At 42.9% G+C, this 22293-nt stretch overlaps 1 protein-coding gene across 1 annotated transcript in view; it reads right to left on the minus strand.

Moving 5' to 3' along the window:
- ATIC (5-aminoimidazole-4-carboxamide ribonucleotide formyltransferase/IMP cyclohydrolase) overlaps positions 1-22293 on the minus strand; it is a 117097-nt gene that overhangs the window by 19472 nt on the left and 75332 nt on the right. Inside the window, exons 11-13 of the mRNA XM_030209952.1 lie at positions 19602-19691; positions 16457-16585; positions 15353-15445 (exon numbers count right to left, since the gene is read on the minus strand). Of these exons, the coding sequence (XP_030065812.1) occupies positions 15353-15445; positions 16457-16585; positions 19602-19691 (312 nt within the window). The remainder of the gene's footprint in view (positions 1-15352; positions 15446-16456; positions 16586-19601; positions 19692-22293) is intronic.

Below are 22293 nucleotides of genomic sequence, written 5' to 3' on the forward strand. Positions count from 1 at the left end.
ACAGTGAAGGACTCAGAGGGGGGAGGGGAGAGAGGGCAGAAGCCCTCACTATCTCTGTAACACAAACACAGCACAGCAGGAAACTTAACACTGAAGGACTCGACTCCGAGAGGGGAGGGGACAGAGAGCAGAGGGGACAGACAGCACAGGGGAAGGGAGAGAGGGCAGAGGGCAGGGACACACACACTCCCACATGCACACAGAAGAAAACCTTGCTAGCCCCCGTTTCATTTGCATCAGAAACGGGGCTTTTTTACTAGTTAATAAATAAATAAAACTCTCATCCCAACCTCACTGGAACCAAGGTCTTTCAAGCCACTGGCCATTAAGCCACCTTTACCAGTTTAATATCGAGGGTCTATCAGCTGTGAAGTAGACGATTATCAGTGAATTAGCATAAAGTCACAAAAGACATCTGCCTATAGGGAACAAAGCAAACTGTTCTCAATCACTGAGTACATCTATTGGTAGTGCATTGAGAATGAACACAGACCACCAGGTGGCTGTCTTGCAAATCTCTGCCAGGAGGACTAGATTCTGCTCTGCCCATGAGTAGTCCTGTGCTCTGGTAAGCCTTCAGCACTGCGTCTGTGAACAGAATCCTTACGTTGAAAAAGATGTGTCACCATCAAGTACCTAAGCGACATTTGCTGCACATTCAGTAAGTGGAGGTTCCTATATTCCTCTCCACTTACGTCTTTCTGAAAGGATGGGAAGAAAAACAGCTGATTAAGGTGGATTGCTTTGGGAAGAAACAATGGTACCATGTGAAACTATCACCACTAAGCTCGAGAACACTAGAAAAGGATCCAGACAGGAAAAAGCCTGCAGCTCCAAAATCCGCCTAGCTAAACAAATGGTCACCAAAAACACAGCTAGAAGGAGGCCAACCTAATAGGTTCAAAAGGCTCTATTCTACCTTGGTAGCAGGCTATAGTTGCCACTTGCACCTTCAAAGAATTCTGGGGCAAATCTTTTCTCTAGAAGGCTAGAACCTTATGAATTGTAGCCTAATTGGGGGGGGGGGGGGGGGGGGGGGGGGGACATTCTGCTCCTGATACACCTCAACAAATCTTCACACCCTGATGTAAGCTAAGGAGGTTCAGCTCCTCCTGGCCCACAACAGAGTGACTCCTATCCCTTGAAAGAACCCCCTGGCTCTGAACCTTGCCCTATCATGGGCTAAACTATAAGCAAGAATGGAGCTAGGTCCTTCACTGCTATTAGACCCTAACGAAGAAGCCCTTTCAGGGGAGGCAAATGAAGAGAATCCCCTGCCAGCAGTCTGACCAGGTCTGCACACCAAGGCTGTCTGGCCCAATTCAGTGCCACCAAGATCATAAGAGATTGATGTTCTGCAAACCTCTGAATAGTTCTATGAATCAATGGGCATAGGGGAAACGCACAGAATAATTCTGTATGGTGCTATTGCTGCACCAGGGCATACAGGTCACAGGAGCTAAATGCCCCTCCCTTCAGCTTACTCTGACATTCTTCCCTATCAATAGGAGGCCTCACATAGGGGACCCTTAAGTCCAGCCATGTGCCTTACCTTCCAGGTTTGAGGAAAACCTAATCTTTATGGCCACATTCTTCACATTTCATATACTGAGTAATATTTTGGAAATACCAGGATTCTTCAGTATGTCGCCCTATTAACTGTAAATTATGGAGTGATATGGGAATCTGGAGGCTAGGGCAATTAGCTGCTGGCTCTAGATACAAGGCCTTTTTTAGAATTACAGCATGAGATCAGTCTTCCCATAGTGGCACACTATAAATTCATTCAGTTTAGACACTGTTTACAGCAATGCGGACTTAAGCTGCTTGACCTTGATGAAGAATGAGAATCAGAAACAGTTTGTACAGCCCTATATAGGCAGCCCAAAACTAACATGGATATTCAGGCCCATTGCTGGTTTTGCAAACTGGCACAGAGGACCCCTTTTCAAACACTATATTATTGTCCTAATTAAAAAATTTATTGGCATCAAATCTAGGCTTGCATTTGCACTATTTTTCAAATGCAAGAGAATTTGTCATAAAACTATCATTTGGAAAGCTTTAGCTATCAGTACCTCTTTAATGCAGATGCTGACCCAATTACCTTTTTACTCTCAATAGCGATTAAGATGATTGAGTTATCCTTCCAACTATGTGTAATCATACGAACTTTATTCTATTGGAACACGGCCTGCCTTACAAATATGAACAAGCTGAAATGGTGAATAAAAATCAGCTGTTTAATCATGAGAAAGTGTGGGCATTTGCAGATAGATTTGTTCACAACAGCAGCACTTAACCTTTCATGTCTGTAACCAGACTCTCCCAGCTAGGTTATAACGTTGTTGGGTGTGTGTTTATTTTTGCATTATAACCATAGGATAAAGTGGAGCAACCACCAAATAAGGAAGCTACCCTTGAGCCCCTTGAGGCATCCCTTCCAAACTTGCTGCTGCCCACGAGAACCGTGTACTGCACCGGAAGCCTCTTGCATGTACTTCTATGGCCCTGCACTATCTGGAAGCTCTAAATTTGAACAACCACTGAACAGTACTCTGGGCCCAACACTGATGACTGCAGCCGCTCATTTCCAGATATGCTCTCTTGCCAGCTAGCCAATGACTCTTCATCTCTAGTCTCCTTGCCTATGATGTTGCAGTACTGCAGCTGCCGCGGTGGAAGCACAGCCTTTGGCCTTCTCTTCTTGAACCTTTTTTTTTTTTTTAAATAAATGTAATGCCCCCACTTCCCCCTCCCACCCCAAGTCAGTCTTGTAAGTAGGATGAAATATCTGCTGTCCTTGATGCCCAGGAAGGAAAAAGGGGACAACCAGCTAGGGAGAGGGAGAGAAATGGTAATGCCTGTTGCCCTCATTAAGGCAGCCCCCTAAATAAATTAGCCATGCGCCCTGGGGAATCCAAATGGTGAGCAAGTACAAGGGGATAGAGAAATTGCCTGACGCCCCAGATAAAGAGCACCTCTCATTTAAATTAGGTGCAAACTCTTGGTCAGTCTACCCAGAGGAGGAAGAGTGTCCTAGGAAGACCATCAGCCTTGGGACCTCGAAATACAATCTAACTAGGACAAAGAGGAAAAGCTAATTTGAAGATACTACCTTGACAATATGGCAGCTTCGCAGTTCTCACCAAACATGACAAATTTCACTAGCACACCATCACAGAGCATCATACTGTAACTACACAGCAGCAGTCCAGTGAACTGATAACTCATACTACTGCGAGCCTTTTAAAATTATTTAAACTGAAATATCTTCCCAAAAAGGACTCTTGTAAATCTTTGCTCTTTGTCTTTCCAAATTTGAAAAACATCTGTAATTACATTAACACAGATTTTATTTGATTTTAAGGAGAGGAGAGTTGTGCAGAAACTATCTGCCATCTTTAACTCTGACACAATATACACAGGTTCTGAAACAGAACTTGTGCTTCAGCATCACAGATGACAGGCATAAAAAAAGATGCAAGACGCAGAAGTGTGTATTATGAATGCAACAAAAGAAGGCATAAAATAACGGCAAATGGTAAAGCTGCCACAGATTAGGCCACAAGTTTTTACTGGGCAAAAACCACCAGGCTTCAGAGGTGACACATCAGATGTCTTTACAAAAGAAACTGTAATGGAAATGGTTTTCAAGGGTAATGATGCAGAGGAACTGAAAGAAATCTCAGTGAACCTGGAAGACGTACTGAGCCAAACTGACAAGTTAAAGCATGATAAATCACCTGGACCGGATGGCATAAACCTCAAGGTACTGAAAGAACTCCAACATGAAATTGCTGATCTGCTGTTAGTGATCTGTAACCTGTCGTTAAAATCATCCATAGTACATGAAAATTGGAGGGTGGCCAAGGCAACGTCGATTTTTAAAAAGGGTTCCAGGGGTGATCCAAGAAATTACAGACCGGTAAGCTTGACTTTCAATGCCAGGCAAAATAATGGAAACTATTATAAAGAATAAAATTACGGAACACATAGACAAACACGTTTTAATGGGACAGAGTGAGAACAGGTTCAGCCAAGGGAAGTCTTCCCTCACCAATCTGCTTCCGTTCTTTGAAGGTGTAAATAAACATGTGGATAAAAGTGAGCTAGTTGATGTAGTGTATATGGATTTTCAGAAAGCTTTTGACAAAGTTCCTCATGAGAGACTCCTGAGAAAATCAAAAAGTCATGGGATAGGAGGCAATGTTCTGTTGTGGATTAGGAATTGGTTAATGGACAGAAAACACAGGGGAGGGTTAAGTGACTAGTTTAGTGCTGCAGGGATCTATACTGGGACCGGTGCTATTTAACACATTTATAAATGATCTGGAAAACAGGCCGACGAGTGAGGTGATTAAATTTGCAGATGACACAAAACTATTCAAAGCTGTCAAAACACATGCAGACTATGAAAAATTGCAGGAAGACTTTAGGCAACTAGAAGACTGGCCATCCAAATGGCACATGAAATTTAATGTAAACACATGCAAATTGATGCACATTGGGAAGAATAATCCAAGTCATAGTTACCTGATGCTAGAGTCCACCACAGGAGTCAGCACTCAAGAAAAAGATCTAGCAGCAGCCAAAAAAGCAAACAGGATACTAGGAACTATTAGGAAAGGGATGCAAAATAAGACCAAGAATATTATAATTAATGCCTCTATCACTCCATGGTGCGGCCTCACCTTGAGTACTGCGTTCAATTCTGGTCATTGTATCTAAAAAGAGACATAGCGGAATTAGGAAAGGTTCAAAGAAGAGTAACCAAAATGATAAAGGAGATGGAACTCCTCCCACATGAAGAAAGGCTAACGAGGCTAGAGCTCTTCAGCTTGGAAAAGAGATGGCTGGGGGGGGGGGGGGATATGATTGAGGTCTATAAAATCCTGAGTGGTGAAGAATGGTAGAAGTGAATCAATTTTTCAATCTTTCAAAAACTACAAAGACCTGGGGACACTCATTGAAATTACATGGAAATACTTTTAAAACAAATAGGAGGAAATATTTTTTTTCCTGCAAAGAATATTTAAGCTCTGGAATTCACTGCCGGAATATGTGGTAACTGCGGTTAGCGTATCTGTGTTTAAGAAAGGTTTGGACAAGTTCCTAGAGGAAAGGTCCATAGTCTTGCTATTGAGATGGACATGGGGGAAGCCATTAATTGGGTTTTTGCCAGGTACCTGCGACCTGGATTGGCTGCTGTTGGAAGCAGGATACTGGACTAGATAGACCGTTGGTCTGACTGAGTACGGGTATTCTTATGTTATATTTTGTCATGTTGTTGAATTAACTAACTGAGGGATTTCTGCTGCTTTGTGTGTCTAGCACACATAAAAGTTTAGAGAACTAGTGGAAAAATTACCCCAAAGTAGACACAACAGGAAACATGAATCTCTTCTGGTACGGCTTCAGAAAAAAATTCCTATCCTGTCATAATACAAAGTTGGCAGCATAGAGCTACCTGTAAAACTCATCATTTTTAACTGGCTCTGGAATACATGCCAAAAGGAATAACGTTTTGTGGTGGTGAATGAGTTTACAACTGAGCTACAAGGGAGAAAGAAGGTGGCCTAATGAAACAGATCAGCCCATACTACTGAGATCAGCCCATACTACTGAGATCAGTCTGGGTAAAGTCCGAAGGGCCGGTGTAGACCTTAATTTGTAGACAAACTTAACAGGCTGAGGGGCAAGAAGGTGGGGTGCCAAGAGCAAGAGTAACAGAAGAGGGGCTGGATTAGGGAGCAACATGGCTGTTCTATGCTCTGCTCCATGCTCTTGTTCTCCCTTCCCCTTTTCCCTGAAGGTTTCCTGGAAGGGAGGAGCTGATGCAAAACATTCCTGCTACTCCCTAATCCAGTCCAGCTTCTCCCACTGTGCCTGCCCTCTCTTCTTCCCAAGCTCTATAGTTGGACATTGCAGGAGTAGAATGCCATATAGTCCCTAAGGTGTACAGAGGCTTTTGCAGTGACAACTAAATACTCAGTAGACAGCAAGGGAAGGGAGATATGCTCAGGCAGAGCATGGGACAGGGAGGGCAGTCCAGAACGTGCAAAATGGTCAATGAAGGTGGGAGAAATGATGTGTGTCTGGACAAACTGACTTGAATGTTAAGGGGAAAGTATGAGTTGTTCCTAAAGAAAGGAGGTCCCTTTAATCACTACATCAGTTCTGAAGGAACCATGTAACCCAGTGGTTGCCAGACTTTTTTGGTTCATGGCACCCTTCATGTATGAGCAGTTTTCACGGCACCCCTCTACCTATGAAAAGTTATTCCATTATTATACTTCCTCTGTGTAAATCTGTATGTTACACAAGCTGGCATGTTCGTAAATACAAGTGAGATTAAATAAAAAATGCTACCAGCAATAAAGAATGACAACTTGGATGCAGCATCTCATAGGTTGGTTTACTTGCTTTGTTTTGAATGGGACGAGGAAACAGAGACTGACCTATTGGCTTCAACATTTTGACTTCATCCCGTCTCCTGTATTTTCAATCTCTTTGGCAGCAAAAGCAAGTCCCAAAGGCCGTCTGCTCTGTGTCCCTAGTGGAAACGCCAAGAAAAAAAAAAAAAAAGCAAGCATGGGCCTGCAGCAGCCTTCAGGCATGCGCTGTCGGCTCTGCTGGTCCTCTGCTAACGTCAACTTCCAATTCCAGGGGCAGAGGACCGACAGAACTGACAGCACATGCTTGAAGACTGTTGCAGTCCTGCGCTTGTTTTGCTGCTGCTGCTGTCTGCAGTAGCGCAGGGGCATAGCCAGACACCCAATTTTGGGTGGGCCTGGGCCCAAGATGGGTGGGCAGTAGAACCTCACCCAGTCCCACAGGTGATTTGGTCTCTCCTTCTCTCACCTGCATGCCATATAGTCTCTCAAATAGCAGATTTTCACCAGCAGCGAGCAGCAACTAATACACACTGCTCATGTTGGCCCCACACCCTTCCCTCTGATGCAGCTTCCTGTTTCCGCCTAGGCAGAAATACATCAGAGGGAAGGCTGTGGGGCTGGTGCGAGCAGTATGTATGTCACTGCTCACTGCAGGCGAAGATCTGCTACTTACAAGGTATGCAAGAGGGACACTTGTTGGGAGTTTTTGGCTGGTGGGGCTTGGGGATCCCTGCCAGCCACATCATAGGTATGCTGCTACTGGGTGGGCCTGAACCCAAAGTGGGTGGGCCTGGGCTCACCCAAGCTCACCCTTGGCTACGCCACTGCAGTAGCGATTTGGGTGGTGTCTGTAGGGATATGCCACGGCATCCCAGAGAGTTCACTGTGGCGCACCAGGGTGCCTCAGCCAGTTTGGGAACTGTTGATCCACCCTATTCAGGGGAAGGGAAGCTGGAGATTGGCCCATATAATGATGAATACTGCATGTGTGCACTGTGGTTGATGTTGAAGCTGTTGACGCTATAATTATTACTATTTAAGTTGTAGTTGATTATATGGGCTATGAAAGGAGGGTTAGGTCAAGGTCTATGCTAACAGTTGATGACTGGGGAGGATTCAATCACTCCAAAGAAATGTATTTAAATTTAGAACACACCTTTTCAGTAGTAGCTCAAGGTGAGTAACAATTCACATACACTAAGTAATTTGTATATACATCACTATGTAAAGTTAAACTTACTCCATTAATTAGAAGTCAGCAGGGAATGTCACGAGATGGGATGTCTACGAAATTATTATGGCGAAACAATTTGTACCATGTACTGGTGGATGACTGAATACATTTTATTTATTTTTTTATGGGAGCAGCACCTCATTCCCTTAGACGTATTTGTGTCAATTTCTCTTCCAAATGTGACGCTCTCCTGAACTTTGTGTATAGAGAGCACACTATTTAGTACTGGGAAGACAAGATTTTCATGCTTGCTTTCTAAAGTTTGAATTTGCATCAGAATGGTTTACGGCAACTAAGCCTGTTGAGACACCATCATTTTTCAAGTCTGTTTTGCTCTGAAAGGGAGGAAGGCCTTGCAACATAGTACTTGTAACATGCTACGTTTTCTATAAAGCAATCCAGTCCTTGGGACACACCTAGCCAGTTGGGTTTTCAGGCTATCCACAATGAATATGCATGAGATTAATTTGCGTGCACTGCCTCCTTGGTATGCAGATCTCTCTCATACATATTCTTTGTGGATATCATGCAGATTCCTTTTGGCTGGGTGTGTCATGAGGACCACTGAAATAAAGCACTACAATCTTAGGTAAGGTTGAATTTCAAAAACACTCCCACAAACAAAACCCATTAAATTTTAAAGCTAGACAGCTTGCTAGATCTTTCAAGTATTAACAGAGAGAAATATCATCATATACATCATTATTATCCAAAAAAGCCAACCCCCAACTTACCAGAGCCATCATACAAAGAAATAAAAGCGAGCACACACATCCAGTGCCACATTAGGCAAATGATGCAGAATGGTACCAAGCTCACATTTTCATTCATCCCAAGGGTTCACAATTAGCATTAGGCCTAAAATATTTTAGGGAAACTACTCAAATTGAACTTAGTCAACAAAGTACTTCGATGGCAACTCTAGTAGTTTTGAACAGTCTGATTTCCCTTGTAGACTCTGTCTAAACTCTTCCACCATCAACTGTTTGTTTGAAGTAGACACATTGGGCTGGATTCAGTAAATGGTGCTGGGAAAAAAAAATCATGGTCAGTGTTACTCCATAATGGGTACTCCGGGATGAGCATTCTTTAAAGAATAGTGCTTAGGGTCAGATTCTACATATGGCATCTAAAAAAAAATCTGCGCAGAAAACATTTCCACCTTAGCATATTCTATAAGCAGTGCCTAGATTTAGGCATGGTATAAAAATACGCTTGATATCCTAGCACTTTAATCTATGCGTCTCCATTTACACCAATGAAAACACGGCGCAAATCCCGGCATGTAGATTTAGGCACAGAGGGTCATATTTTATAACAGTGCACACTGGAACGCCTACGTACGCCCATCTCCTCGTCCATAACTAGGCCCCTTTTTGCCTGCACGCTTTAAAATGTAGGCACTCTACATTACAGAGTGCGCTTAGGGGTATGTTTACTAAGGCGTGTTAGCGTGTTTAACGTGCCTTTAAAGTTAATGTGCGTTAAATGCTAACACGCCAATACATTCCTATAGGCACGTTAGCGTAAGTGCATTAACAACGCTAACGTGCCTATAGTGCGCCTTTGTAAACACAGGCGTTAGCGATTTGTGCACGTAAATTACTTGTTAAGTGCTGTTAGCTAATTGGATTGTTAAGCTAATTAAGTTGCGTGTGTTATAGAATATGCTTGGATTCTGGCGTGGAATGCTAGACGCGCTATATAAAATTCAGGGGTTAGCGCGTATTCCAGCACCCTACTTTGGGTGCGAGGACTTACACCAATTGAAATCCGGCATAAATCCTGGTGCACAACTTGGACACGGAGCCTCCCCAGTTCTATAATACTGCATGTAATTCTTTGGAACGCCCCTGACCCGCCCATTCCCCCCCCCCCCCTTTTGGGTTATGCACAAGCGTATCAGGTCACAGATTTTTATAGAATTGCACGCAGCCAGATCCACACATAAATCCAAACTATAGGCAACTAATGTCAATAATTAACAGCCAATTATTGTTAACGGCTCATTAACTAACTTATTTGCACACAGATCTCAGGATTGTGCGCAATTTTGGGCAAACAAATTCGGGTGACATTTATAGAATCCAGGGGATTGTACGTGGAATTCTGCTGTGGATATGTTGGTGTAGTAATGGGCACGAGGTGGTGTCTGGGATGCCAGACTGGTAATTTAAGATTGCTCTCCTCTGGTTGCTTCAGCAGCACTGGATTTGGCCATTCCCACTTGGAAAAAACTAAGAAGGTGAGAGTGGATGCCACTGCATTTGGACAGAACTGACATGTCCTGGCTACTAACAGTGTCCAAGAGACACTACCAAGAAATCCTAGCATGTTTGGAATAAATCCCATGCCTTTTAGCCCACAATTTAATAGCTTAGTAGGTAATCTAACATTTTCTTTGTTTGGTACCAAGTGTAGGATTTCATTAATAACTCTACCACCATTTAAGCGTCATATACATCGTATATCTAAGGGCTTCTCAGGCATGAATTTTCCCAGAGATCCAAATTGTCAGAAGTCTGCAGGGCTAGCATAGCAAACACAAGGATAATCTCAATATTATCAAACTCAAACTTGATGACTGAAAGAACTGCATCTTTGGTTGCCCTTACGTTTTTAATTCCTTCTTGGCCTTTTACATTTACATGGAAATGTAATAAACACATTTAGATCTCCCCAGGCAGATTCTTCTGAGAGAAACTCAAATTTTCATGCAGTCTGCATTGCACATTTGAGAATACCCATATATCTTGGCCAAGAAACTCAACATCCTAATAGGGGAGGGGGGAGCAGTATGATCCTGGACAGAGGACAAAACAGCAACTAAAGATTCCCTCACAATCACTTATGTATATTCAAGATGTCTAGCCAGACATAATATTGCCCTTCTGTTTGATGCCTGGCTGAAAACAGATTGTGTAGTCCATCACTTCTCAGCCCTGTCCTGGAGGCACACTCACCCAGTTGGGTTTCAGGATAACCTCAATGTATGCGTATGTGTCAGATTTGCATACACAGAAGACCTGGTATATACATGTGACCATCTACATCCCTTTCAAGTCATCTCTAGCCGAAATCACCGATAAAATAGACGCCAGTTTTTCCATCATGGATTCCTGGGCAAAGGCGTTTCTGTTTAAACTTAATCAAGACAAAGCACAATGTCTAACCCTTTCGTCCCAGCACAATAAAGTAGTCCAAAGTTCACTCAGCCTTAAGGACTATAAACTTTCGATTTCACACAGCCTGAGAATCCTGGGTGTAGAGTTGGATACCTACACCTGGACACTCAAGTAAAAATCATCACAAAAAGAATGTTCCATGCAATGTGGAGGCTGAAGCATATCAGGCATTTCATCACAAGAGAGTTTTTCCGTACCCTCGTTCATTAGCTGGTCCTATCCCATATAGACTACTGTAGCGGGATATAGGCTGGTTGTCGGAACTACATTCTGAAAAGGCTTCAGACAGCTCAAAACACAGCAGCAAGGCTAATAATGGGCAAATCGCGTTTTGAACATGCTCAGTCACTACGTTTTAAACTCCACTGGTGACCTGTAAAAGATCGTATTACATTTAAAATCTGCTCGCTAACACATAAGAAAATATATGGAGAAGCCCCTGAATAAATGCTCAATCTAATCGATCTACCATCTAGAAATGCGCTAATAACTGCAAGGTCCTACCTCAATCTATTTATTTTATTTTGTTACATTTGTACCCCGCGCTTTCCCACTAATGGCAGGCTCAATGCGGCTTACATTTTCCCAACTGCAGGAATGTTAAATACAAGGCCCTTTTTGCTTCGTCCTTCCACTATATCAGTCCAAAATCCTGGAATGTTCTGCCAAAACAACTAAAAGAGCTAGTCGACCACCAACTGTTCAAGAAGACCTTAAAAACATTCTTATTCAACAAGGCTTATTCTACTGGCAACTCCCATGTTTGACCTCTCTCTTTTGTTGACTGTGCATGGTTGTTCGCCGGATGCTATGCCCCTTATGTTCCTTCCCCTCCTGTCATAATCCGTAACTGTGCCATCTCTGTCCTGTATTGTTTCCTTATGAATTAATGTAAGCCACAATGCGCCTGCTCTTGTGGGAAAATGTGGTGTACAAATGCACCAAAATAAATAAATAAATAAATATTCATTACAAGTGTCCTGAAAACCAGATCACTTAAGTGTAGGAGTAGAGAACACTGGTGTAGAAGCTGGTGGAAGAGAAAATTAGCCCTTAGGACCTACCAAATAGTCTCTGAAGATACGTCAGGAGAGGCATTTGCACGTTTGGGCAACATGGATAAATTTCACATAGTTTATCTTCATAGTATTTGAAAGCTTTAAATTGTTTTGCAACAAGTGGAAAATCATGCATAGCATTCACTCAAGATGTAATGCTGTTTATATGCCCCTGAGGTCAGTATTGTTTTCAGTTTGGTTTAGCGTATCCGACTTTGTGTACAGTTACTGTGTATATCTGGTTGTAAACTGAAGTTTTTAGAAAGAGGACTATGATTTTTTTTTAATTAACTCTTCACCTCTTCTACAAATTAGATAGGCAAAAAATGCTTTCCTATTTGTTGAAAATGCTACACATATCCAATGTCCTGGCATACAGCCAGTGGGCCAAATCAGGTTCAAAGGATCCTTTCACTTGGCCCTCTGATGTTATATAAAATTCTATACCAATGTTCTAATACTGTGACTGACATCCTCCTCAGGGGACAGGGATGAAGTCTACTGCTGGAGTGGCTGATCATACTGCTCCTACTGCCCGCCCCTCCTCCCAATGCACCTGTGACATCAAAACCCGGAAAATGGGCCCATGGTGAATGCCAATGTGAAGGAAGAGAGGTGGATAGAAGAAAGCTGGAAAAGGCACCGAGCTAACTAAATGCGCCCCTGCCTCCATAGTCTGTTTTATTTGGGGTGGAGGGGGAGGGAATCGGTAGAATATACCCTGAGGAAACCTCAGCATCTCATACACAAGGAGAGGTCAACTATACCTTATGATGGACCTGCTACAGGCCACTTTCAGTTCTTCCCTCCCACACCAAACCACAGTGGTACCAGAGCAAGCAGTGAGTGTACATATAAGCCATAGATCTCAGTTCTGTTTCTGCCACTGTCTGGGTAGGGTTGGGGGCAATGCCCCCTCTGAGCAGAGTACATGAGCGATTGCGCGTACATTTTAAAAGTGTCGCTCACAGATTTCACATGGTTGCTAAGAAAAAACTTTTTTTTTTGGTGCCACATACAGAAATGCATTGCTAATACTGGCGTTCAAAAATTGTTGGTTTTTAAAACTTGCTGCTCAAATGAAAAAAAAAAAAACAGGCCACTCCTTAGAGGAAACATTGGTTGGGGATCCATGGTGGTTGAGGACTTGATCAGCAAGAAGCAAAACACATTCTTGCATGGAGGGGGGATCAAACAGATACTAGAGTTTTCTGGTCCAACTTTACTTCGTACTTTGGTTTTCACTATTTTTAATTATTGTAAAGGGCCACGGGAAAGATGAATGAACAAACAAGACAGCATGTGTACTAAAATCTCCAGAAGACAGAACAATGGAAATTATCTTCAAAAGGCTAAAGGGATAGACCAAGCTCTGAGGGGGTGTTCTCCCTGACCTCATCAAAAACAAACACAAACACATGTCCTTATGTCAAACGCTTTCCCATTGCTGTGCAAACTCTTTAAAACTGTGTGTAAATGTTTTGTTTTTTTAATCTAGCTACTGGGAGTGGATTTACCACCACACTTCTGATCATTCCTGTCTACTTCAGGGAAGGTCTGCTGCCTATATATAAAAATAAAAGATTTATGAACAATCCCTCTCTTTCTAAATCTGCAGACTAAGAGGGGCATAATTGAAAGGGACGCCCAAGTTTTGCTGAGGACGTCCTCGCAAAACATCCCGGTGGAGGGGCGGGGAAACCCGTATTATCGAAACAAGATGGACGTCCATCTTTCGTTTCGACAATACAGCCGGGGACGCCCAAATCTTGAAATTTAAGTAGTTCTTAGAGATGGTCGTCCCTAGACTTGGTCGTTTCTGATTTTCGGCGATAATGGAAACCAAGGACGCCCATCTCAGAAACGACCAAATGCAAACTCTTTGGTCGTGGGAGGAGCCAGCATTCTTGTGCACTGGTCCCCCTGACATGCCAGGACACCAACCGGGCACCCTAGGGGGCACTGCAGTGGACTTCATATATTGCTCCCAGGTACATAGCTCCCTTGTGTGCTGAGCCCCCCCAAAACTGTACACGACTACCATAGCCCTTACCGGGTGAAGAGGGGCACCTAGATGTGGGTACAGTGGGTTTCTGAGGGCTCATATTTACCACCACAAGTGTAACAGGTGGGGGGGGGGGGGGGGGGCTGGGTCCACCTGCCTGAAGTGCACTGCACCTACTAAAACTGCTCCAGGGACCTGCATACTGCTGTGATGGACCAGAGTATGACATTTGAGGCTGGCACGACATATTTTTAAAGATTTTTTTTTTTTTTGAGGGTGGGAGGGGGTTAGTGACCACAGGGGGAGTAAGGGGAGGTCATCCCCGATTCTCTCCGGTGATCATCTGGTCAGTTCGGGCACCTTTTTGTGGCTTGGTCGTAAGAAAAACAGGACCAGGTAAAGTCGTCTAAGTGCTCGTCAGCAACACCCTTTTTTCCCCCATTATGGGTCGAGGATGCCCATGTGATAGGCACGCCCAAGTCCCACCTTCACTACGCCTCCGACACGCCCCCATGAACTTTGGTTGTCCCCGCGATGGAAAGCAGTTGGGGACACTCAAAATTGGGTTTTGATTATGCCGATTTGGGCGACCTTGTGAGAAGGATGCCCATATTTTTTTCCAGCAGTTTTAATAGGGCAACTATCTGCAGTGTACAGCTCATTCAATTTATGCATAAAACTTTAGGATTATTCAGTTTTTGAGGATTAAGTTTTTAAAACTCATTCTGAATTTGGAAAAAGGTACAATCAAGATTGAAGTCTTACTGGAGCTGTGTAATCAGATTAGTTTAATTTGCCTTCCAAGATCTGCAATCCTCAAACTGACACACGCATGATGTCGTAACCATCTTACAGAACCTTTACTGTCATATGTTCAAAACTAAATAGATCAAGAGCTTGTGTTATGTAATACCTTTTGATTTAAATTGATGTTTGTGCTGGAAAACTATGATTACATTTGCCCCAGGCACAACCAGTTGTAAAAGAAACATGGTGGTGTTTCTACTGGCATATTTTAACATTCTTTTAATGTTCTGGTGAAAGCATACTCAGCGGGAACTTAGCAAATGATTCCTTTGCCATATGCCAAGGGCAGTGCAAGTCTCTGAATGGAGACTGCATGCCCATTCAGTCCTTTCCGTGTTGATTTAGTTACAGTAGAGCAGCAGCAGCACCATCTACTGCTGTAAACTGATCTTTGCAACGAACAGGAAGTTCTATCTAAAGGATCAAAAGAATAATATTTGTTATACCAGCAAATGACAAAATTCAACAGGAAGTCGGGAAGGATTTTTGCTCTCACTCCTCCAAGACAAGAAGCTATTAGCCAGGAAAAACACGAATTAATCTGCCGAAAGCATTTTCCTTCAGACTGGGTGTAGAAAGGTATTTTTGGGATACATTTACAGATTTTTCTGAAATGTCTGCTCTGTTGCTTCCAAGAGCAAGCGTATTTAGCTATATTGGCTTACCTGCCCATCTTTTGCATAGCAGACAGAGTTGGACTGGGTATACTTCACAGCAATGCTGGCTACAATCAGGTCTCTTAAAGCAGAATCTGGAATCTTAAGAGAAAATGGACGATAAATATGGATCATGGAATACAGGAAAGAACTCCAAACAGAATTATAAGCTGTACAGCAACTCTGATGGAATACAGTTTGGGGAAGGAATCCTGCAGATCTAAAAAATGATAGGACTCTTTCATTCACAATTTGCCAAAGTGGAAGAAATGGAGATTCACCGCATTCAATGGAGATTATTCTCCAAACACATACCCACCAGGTCATTTAATGGTAATCCTATAGCTCCTTCATAGAGCACACATTACATAAAAGAGAATCATGACAGATAATTGCACCCAAGGATTTTCTTCAAACTTTGGAGTATACAGTTAGCAACCATCACTGGGAGGAAAAAACTGGAGTCTCTACAGGTTGCGATAGATGATTTATTTGCAATAAAAAGCTATCAATCTCTTCTTTAGGCACATGAAAGTATTAGGAGATACTAAAAATTAGGCCCATTTAAGGAATTTGAAAATGTTCTCTCTGTCAATACAAAACTAAGCTGTAGGCTTTTAGACAGAGAATATGGTCAAAGCTAGACATATAGCTGCGTTCAAATGAAGGACTTGGACAAGTTAATAAACTCTTAATTACTAGGCAAACAAGGGGATAACAGCTCTAATTCTTACAGTGAACGATATGTATGTGATTTTCCAGGTATTTTCCATATGATCCTGGTTGGCCACAAGTGAAAACAGGACCCTGAGACTAATGAATCACTGATCTGACTCAGCATAGCGCTTACGTCCTTATTTGATGGGTCCTTACTTAGTGGAGTACAGTTCAGAGACCCACCTACTCACCCCATCTGACTTTTCCAGAAGTTTGTTTTAACGTGATCGTCCTATCCTTACTGATTGTGAATCTTGTTGTTCTAATTATTGTTTAGAAAATTTGCTTCAAAAGTGACCATTTTAGAAGTTTGTTCCTGAGGATGTGCCCTCGCAGCAAACTCCCACTTCAAAGCCTAGAAACCTTGGCCAGTTCTCATGCTCCACTCACACTTACATCTGTGTGCTTTGTGACCACATTGCTGAAGAGAGATTTGTCTATCACCGCATTGTCCCTTTTCTGCATCAGATACAATCCAAAAATGTTCCGCACTTCCATCTCGTCCGGCTCATATTCTGGGTCCATCTGAAAAGTATTAAGTACACATCTCAATTTTCTCCTTATGCAGTCACCCTATATTTTGATGGTGTGAGAACAGCACCACATCATTAAGTATAAACAGTTCTTGGAAAAGAAAAGTCTCTTCCACTGAACAGTGCGTGCTCAGTTTTAACAGCGTCAAAGGGATTTTTATTTTGCTCTCTTGATTCCCTGCCCCTCACCCCTCTCAAAGTATGTACTACATCAGTTGAGCTCCAGAAATATTTATCAGATGTGGTTAAAAAAAAAAAAAAAAAAAGAACCTCTTCAGTGCTCACACTTGTAAATAAGGGAGCATTAGTAATGTAGGAGACTGTTTCTTCTTTTTTTCACACAGGTTTAGCAGAAACTATCTTTAAAGCCGAATTTCACACACACACCCTCCCCAGTCTGAACTGGAGGAGGTAATCTGAAATATGTTTCAAGAGAAGGGGTGCAGAAAACAAAGGAGCACAGACTCCAATACATTTTTTTTTTTTGGGGGGGGGGGGGGGGGGCAGTAGTTCCTCTTACCTCTTTTTCATTTAGGTTGAATTGAATCTAGTCCTGGGATCTTGGCACATGACATTTCATTCTTAATGCCAAGGGATTTTATCCTTTATTTCTAAACAGACCTTCCAAATGTTCCTAGTCTGATCATTGGAACAATGGCTCAAAGACCTGGAGCAATACGCCAGGGCAACTTCTGGAGCCTTGTATCATGGGCTCTAAATCCAGTCACCAGGTGTCATCCTGAAGGACCCCCAATTCCCTTTCCTCAACCTGAGTATTCAGAGTACAACAAATCTGATTTGGAAATCTAACCAGGGGCCCTCATTGTACAGTGATGTCACTCAGCCATCAGGAAAACCTAGTCCCAACCTTTTCAATGGGAGAATGGTCACCTTCTCTCCAGCCTCCCATTCCAAGCGAGCACACAGAACAAAATGTTATGGTACAAGTAGTTATATAGTTACAAAAAGCAAGCCAAAATTTTTAAAACTGTAGGCAATGGCTTAAAACGTTTGCCACCCAACATGTGATTGCAGCTTGTTACTTGTTAGCAGGTTGAAGGGTTGGCATCAGTTTCCCTCAGACTTGATGTTTAGACTCTGCTAAGTTCTTTACACCAAACTGCTTACTCATTTATTTACCCTCTCTGATCTGCACAGAAGTCCTGCAAACTAACACTGCTGCTGTTCTTTCCATAACTGCTATAGGTAAGTTTTATTAAAAACAAAACAAACATAAAAAAGAGCCAAACTTCTTCAAGGAGACATCTGAGACCATCTGGCAGACCCCAGTGATATCTGGGACGTTTCAGAGTCATTTTGGTTGCTGATCAAGTGTAAACACCAAAAGGGAAAGAATCAAGGGAAAACCTCTACATATAAAGTCACAAAACAAAAAACAGTAGGAAGTAGACCAATGGTGCTCCCACAAAGAAGGAAAAGGACACCAGAGGGTTAACAAAGGTAAAAACAATTTATTAAAACAAATGTAAAACAGGCCAAAAGGCAAAACTATAAAGTTTCACCATGGGGCATACATATGAAGCCAAATAGGCTTTACAGATAAAATCGACAGTCGGTGTTTTGGCAAAAGATCCCTGTTTTAGGAGTCAAGACTTAAAAGCCACTAAACAAACTCGACTGATAATATACAGTGTTCTCAACCTGGATTCAGCACTCAATGTCGCAGTGATGTAGCTATGGGTAGGCCTGGGTGTGCACAGGCCCACCCTGTCTGGCTCAATTCACTCCTGGGGCAGCCACCTGGCTCCCCTCACTTCCTCCCACAGATACGTCAACAGCCCGGCAACTCCCTCCCTATCTACATCACCACGTTCGCGAATGGCATCAGCAAAACACATCCACTAACTGCGCTGGTCTCTGCAGGCTTCCCTCTGCCATGTCCTGCCAGAGGAAACATGAAGTGATGACACTGAAAGCGGGATGTGGCAGAGGGAAGCCTGCAGAGACCAGCGCAGGAAGTGGATGTGGTTGCTGATGCTGTGTCGAGATACACCTGGGAAGGGGAATTGCTGGGTCACAGGCAGGGGCAAATACCAAATCTTGGGGGGAAGGACAGGGAAAGAGATGCAGGACAAAGTGGGAGAGGTGGTTTGGAAGGCCCATCCAAATAACTGTGAGCCCACCTAAAATAGCCTGTCTGGCTAAGCCACTGGTCAGCAGGTTTCTCTATGGAGCACAGTGCCAGAAAAAAAAAAAAACTGCTGATCAGCCTTCTGGCCTATTTTACATTTGTTCAATAAACTGTTTTTACCTTTGTTTGACCCTCTGGTGTCCTCTTTTCCTTTTTTTGTGAGAGCACCACTGATCCACGTCTGCTAATCCAGTATGGCAAGAAAATGCGGACACAGAAAAAGGGACTTCCGGCTCAGACAGTACAGATGAATTCTGCAATTCTAGTGGCAGCTCTTCATTTCCAGCCCATTAAAAGCCATGTTCTCATTCCATCAACCCATGAAATGCCTTCCACTCTAGAGAAGATATCTCCTACCAAACTATGCTTCACAAAGTACAGTGATATTAATGTTATTGTGTATGTTATGCTGTAGCTTGCTTAGAAGTATGATAGGAATCTATACAAGGCCTGAAGGCTATTAAACTGTTAAACAGATTCCAGAAGAGCTGTGCAGAAACTAGTTACCATCTTTGGTTTGGACTTTCATATCGATTTTGAAATGAAGTCCACAGCTTTAGGTCCTCAGAATGAACAAGGAACAGACTTGCAAAAGTTTACATTTGTGCTTGTGAAGGCAACAGTACAAGAAGTGCAGCAGCAAATGGCAAGACCTACTATCAATTAAAAACAAAACCAATTTGAGAACACATTCAGTAGGTGTGATAAGGGAACTCAACATCAAACCAAGATGAGCAATGCAAAGGATAACACAAAATAAGCTTTTCACTCTGTAGAAGTAGGGAACGGTGAAAATGAAATCCAATCTGAATTTATTCCCAGGACAAAATATAGGAATATATATGGTAAACGTAACCTGCAGAATGCAGTAACTTCCATTTTTCTTTTTGGCCAAGATTTTCAGAGCCTCTTCCTCATAGCCAGGAGCAATGATACCATCAGAAACCTGTCAGAGAGGAGCAGAGATAAGTCCACACAAAAACGTTTTTAAAAACAGACTGCACACTGTAGACAGATAAAATTATGTTGATGATAAAAAGTTGCCCGGAACAAAAGAACATAGGAAACTAGATTTCAATAGTGACCTCTACAATCACAACTCCTCCCTGACCATCAGAGGTGAAGAGAAGTGTCAACTATGACCTGGGGCACCTTATTCTGCCATACAACTATGTGAAGGAAGCCATAGTATCAAACATCTGCAACACTCTGGGCTATTTGAATAAAGTCTACCTACAGAAGATTAATAAAGACTCCTTAGTGAGAAAGTTAATGTGACACGGACTGGCCTTATTTCCAGTTTGTAAATCTAAGAATACAGTGTTGAGATATGCCTGTGAACCCCAAGTATAATAATGGAGAATTACAAGTTCTTATCATGCTACTACTAGCCGTTGAGCCCGTAAAAACGGGCTGGTATTGGGGTTTTCCTTCCTTCCTTCCTCCCCCCCCCGGAGTCGCCGCCGCTGCCATCCCTCCACCCGGCCCGGGCCCTCTCTCTCTCCGCTACTAAACTTACACATCCATTCGCCGGAACGCAGCACGCACATCAGCTGAGCTGCCGTCGGCCCTTCCTTCTCTGCCTGTGTCCCGCCCTCCTGTGACGTAACGTCAGCGAGGGCGGAACACAGGCAGGGAAGGAAGGCCGACGGCAGCTCAGCTGATGTGCGTGCTGCGTTCCGGCGAATGGATGTGTAAGTTTAGTAGCGGAGAGAGGGCCCGGGCCGGGTGTGGGTGTGTGTGTGTGAGGGGTAACGGTAGCGGCGACCTCGGGTGGGGGGGGGGGGGGAGCGGTATCAACCTCGGCGGCGCAGTTTCCTTCTCTGTCCCGCCCTCGTCATCACGTATTGACGCGGGGGCGGGACAGAGAGGGAAGTCTCTACTGCGCATTTGCGAGTGAGTCGGGTGATTGTTTAATTGAAACTAATTTATACATGTTTTATTACATAATAAAAGAATAAACAACTCCATGTTTTCTGATATATAAAAAAAGCTAATTCAGGATCAGAGTGCAGAATGTCTAAGTTAGAGCGTCTTAACGTTCCCTCATCTCTTTAAATGAGCAATGAAACCCTCACACCCCCTTCTGAAACCACATGCCCACTGGTGAACGACAGCTACATGTGTTGCTGTTAGCCGCTAACAATGCTAACCGCTACCATGTCACTAAAATGACAGGAGTATGCAGAATACTACCAAACTTGTCACACAAAGCTACTACATGAATTGTACATACAGTAATGTTGTTCAACAAAATGACAAGTGATACATGCTAGATTTCAAGACTCTTCTCTGCACTCCATTTGACCTCTTCCCACCACTGGTTAAGAACACCTGGTCCAAGTGAAGGTGCGTAAATAACTAGGTAACAAGTAAAATCATCCTGAAGAGTAAATCCAACAAAACTGAACTTAGGCATCCTGTTCTATACAAAGGACCAAAAGCTTCTGAGCTTGTTCTTCACCATAAAAAGTAATGAGAACTTATCATACCGCAATCAGAACAAATTCCAAAGCACCCTATGAAAAAGTAGGTGATGCTTATTAGTATGATCTGATAAATCATCTTTCTTAACCAAATAGTTCCACCCCCTAGGTAGAACTACATTTAAAATGCTTGAAATTTATGGAAGTAGCTGACTTGTGGTACTTGTTTCTAAACATTTGGGGTTCATTCATCCACTGTCAGATGGTCTACGAATGGAAAAAGTTGAGAAGAACACTGAATTTCTAGGAGCTGTCATCCTGCCAAGATCAACCCCCCCAAAACATCCACATGGTCAGAAAGAACCCCAGACTAACATCTAAAGATCTGCAGACTTCTCAGATAAATAGTAATAGTTTTCATGGAAGGGCAGTTAAGAGAAATCATGCTCTTTCAAAAAGCATTGCTGTCTATCTCAGGTTCACCAAATACAATACAGGTTCACCAAAGACTTTTGGATTAATACTCTCTTAATGTATGAATTGAAAATTACACTTTTCTGTCACAATAAACATTTGGTTTGCGAAAACAAAACACTGCCTTCCAGACTAAGCAGCTCAGTCTGCCTGTCAACCATGGCAGTAAAGGACTGCTGTGGTTATCCGGGTCTTGCTGCATCTGAGTAAGTGGAGCTGACATCTCAGCTGTTATGCTGTGGCTTTCTAACTGACAGCTGATGGCTGAAATATCAATTCTACTTACTCGCACATGGCAACATCTGTACAACCCCAACAATCACGATGACAGGCACAGAAACAAGCTGTTCATGAAAGGAAACCTTCAAGTTTCAGAGTTTGAAGAATGGGCCAAAATTGCTCAGGGTAATGTGAGAGACCAATCAACAGGAAAAAACTGGTCTTACCTCTAACTTTCTTTCCTCCAACCCAGTGCAGCCTGTCAGCCAACAGATGGACACAGAGAACAATGACTTGTAAGCCCTGCCCTATAAAAAGGTACCATGCAGCAGCTGCTCACCAGTATTTCTGCAACAAAGCAAAGATGAGAAAAATTCTGCCTAAATCTCTTCAGAAGGTGAGAAAATCCATGGTACCCCATACGAAAAC

This window comes from Microcaecilia unicolor, chromosome 7 (assembly GCF_901765095.1).
Source record: "Microcaecilia unicolor chromosome 7, aMicUni1.1, whole genome shotgun sequence".
Lineage (NCBI taxonomy): Eukaryota > Metazoa > Chordata > Amphibia > Gymnophiona > Siphonopidae > Microcaecilia > Microcaecilia unicolor.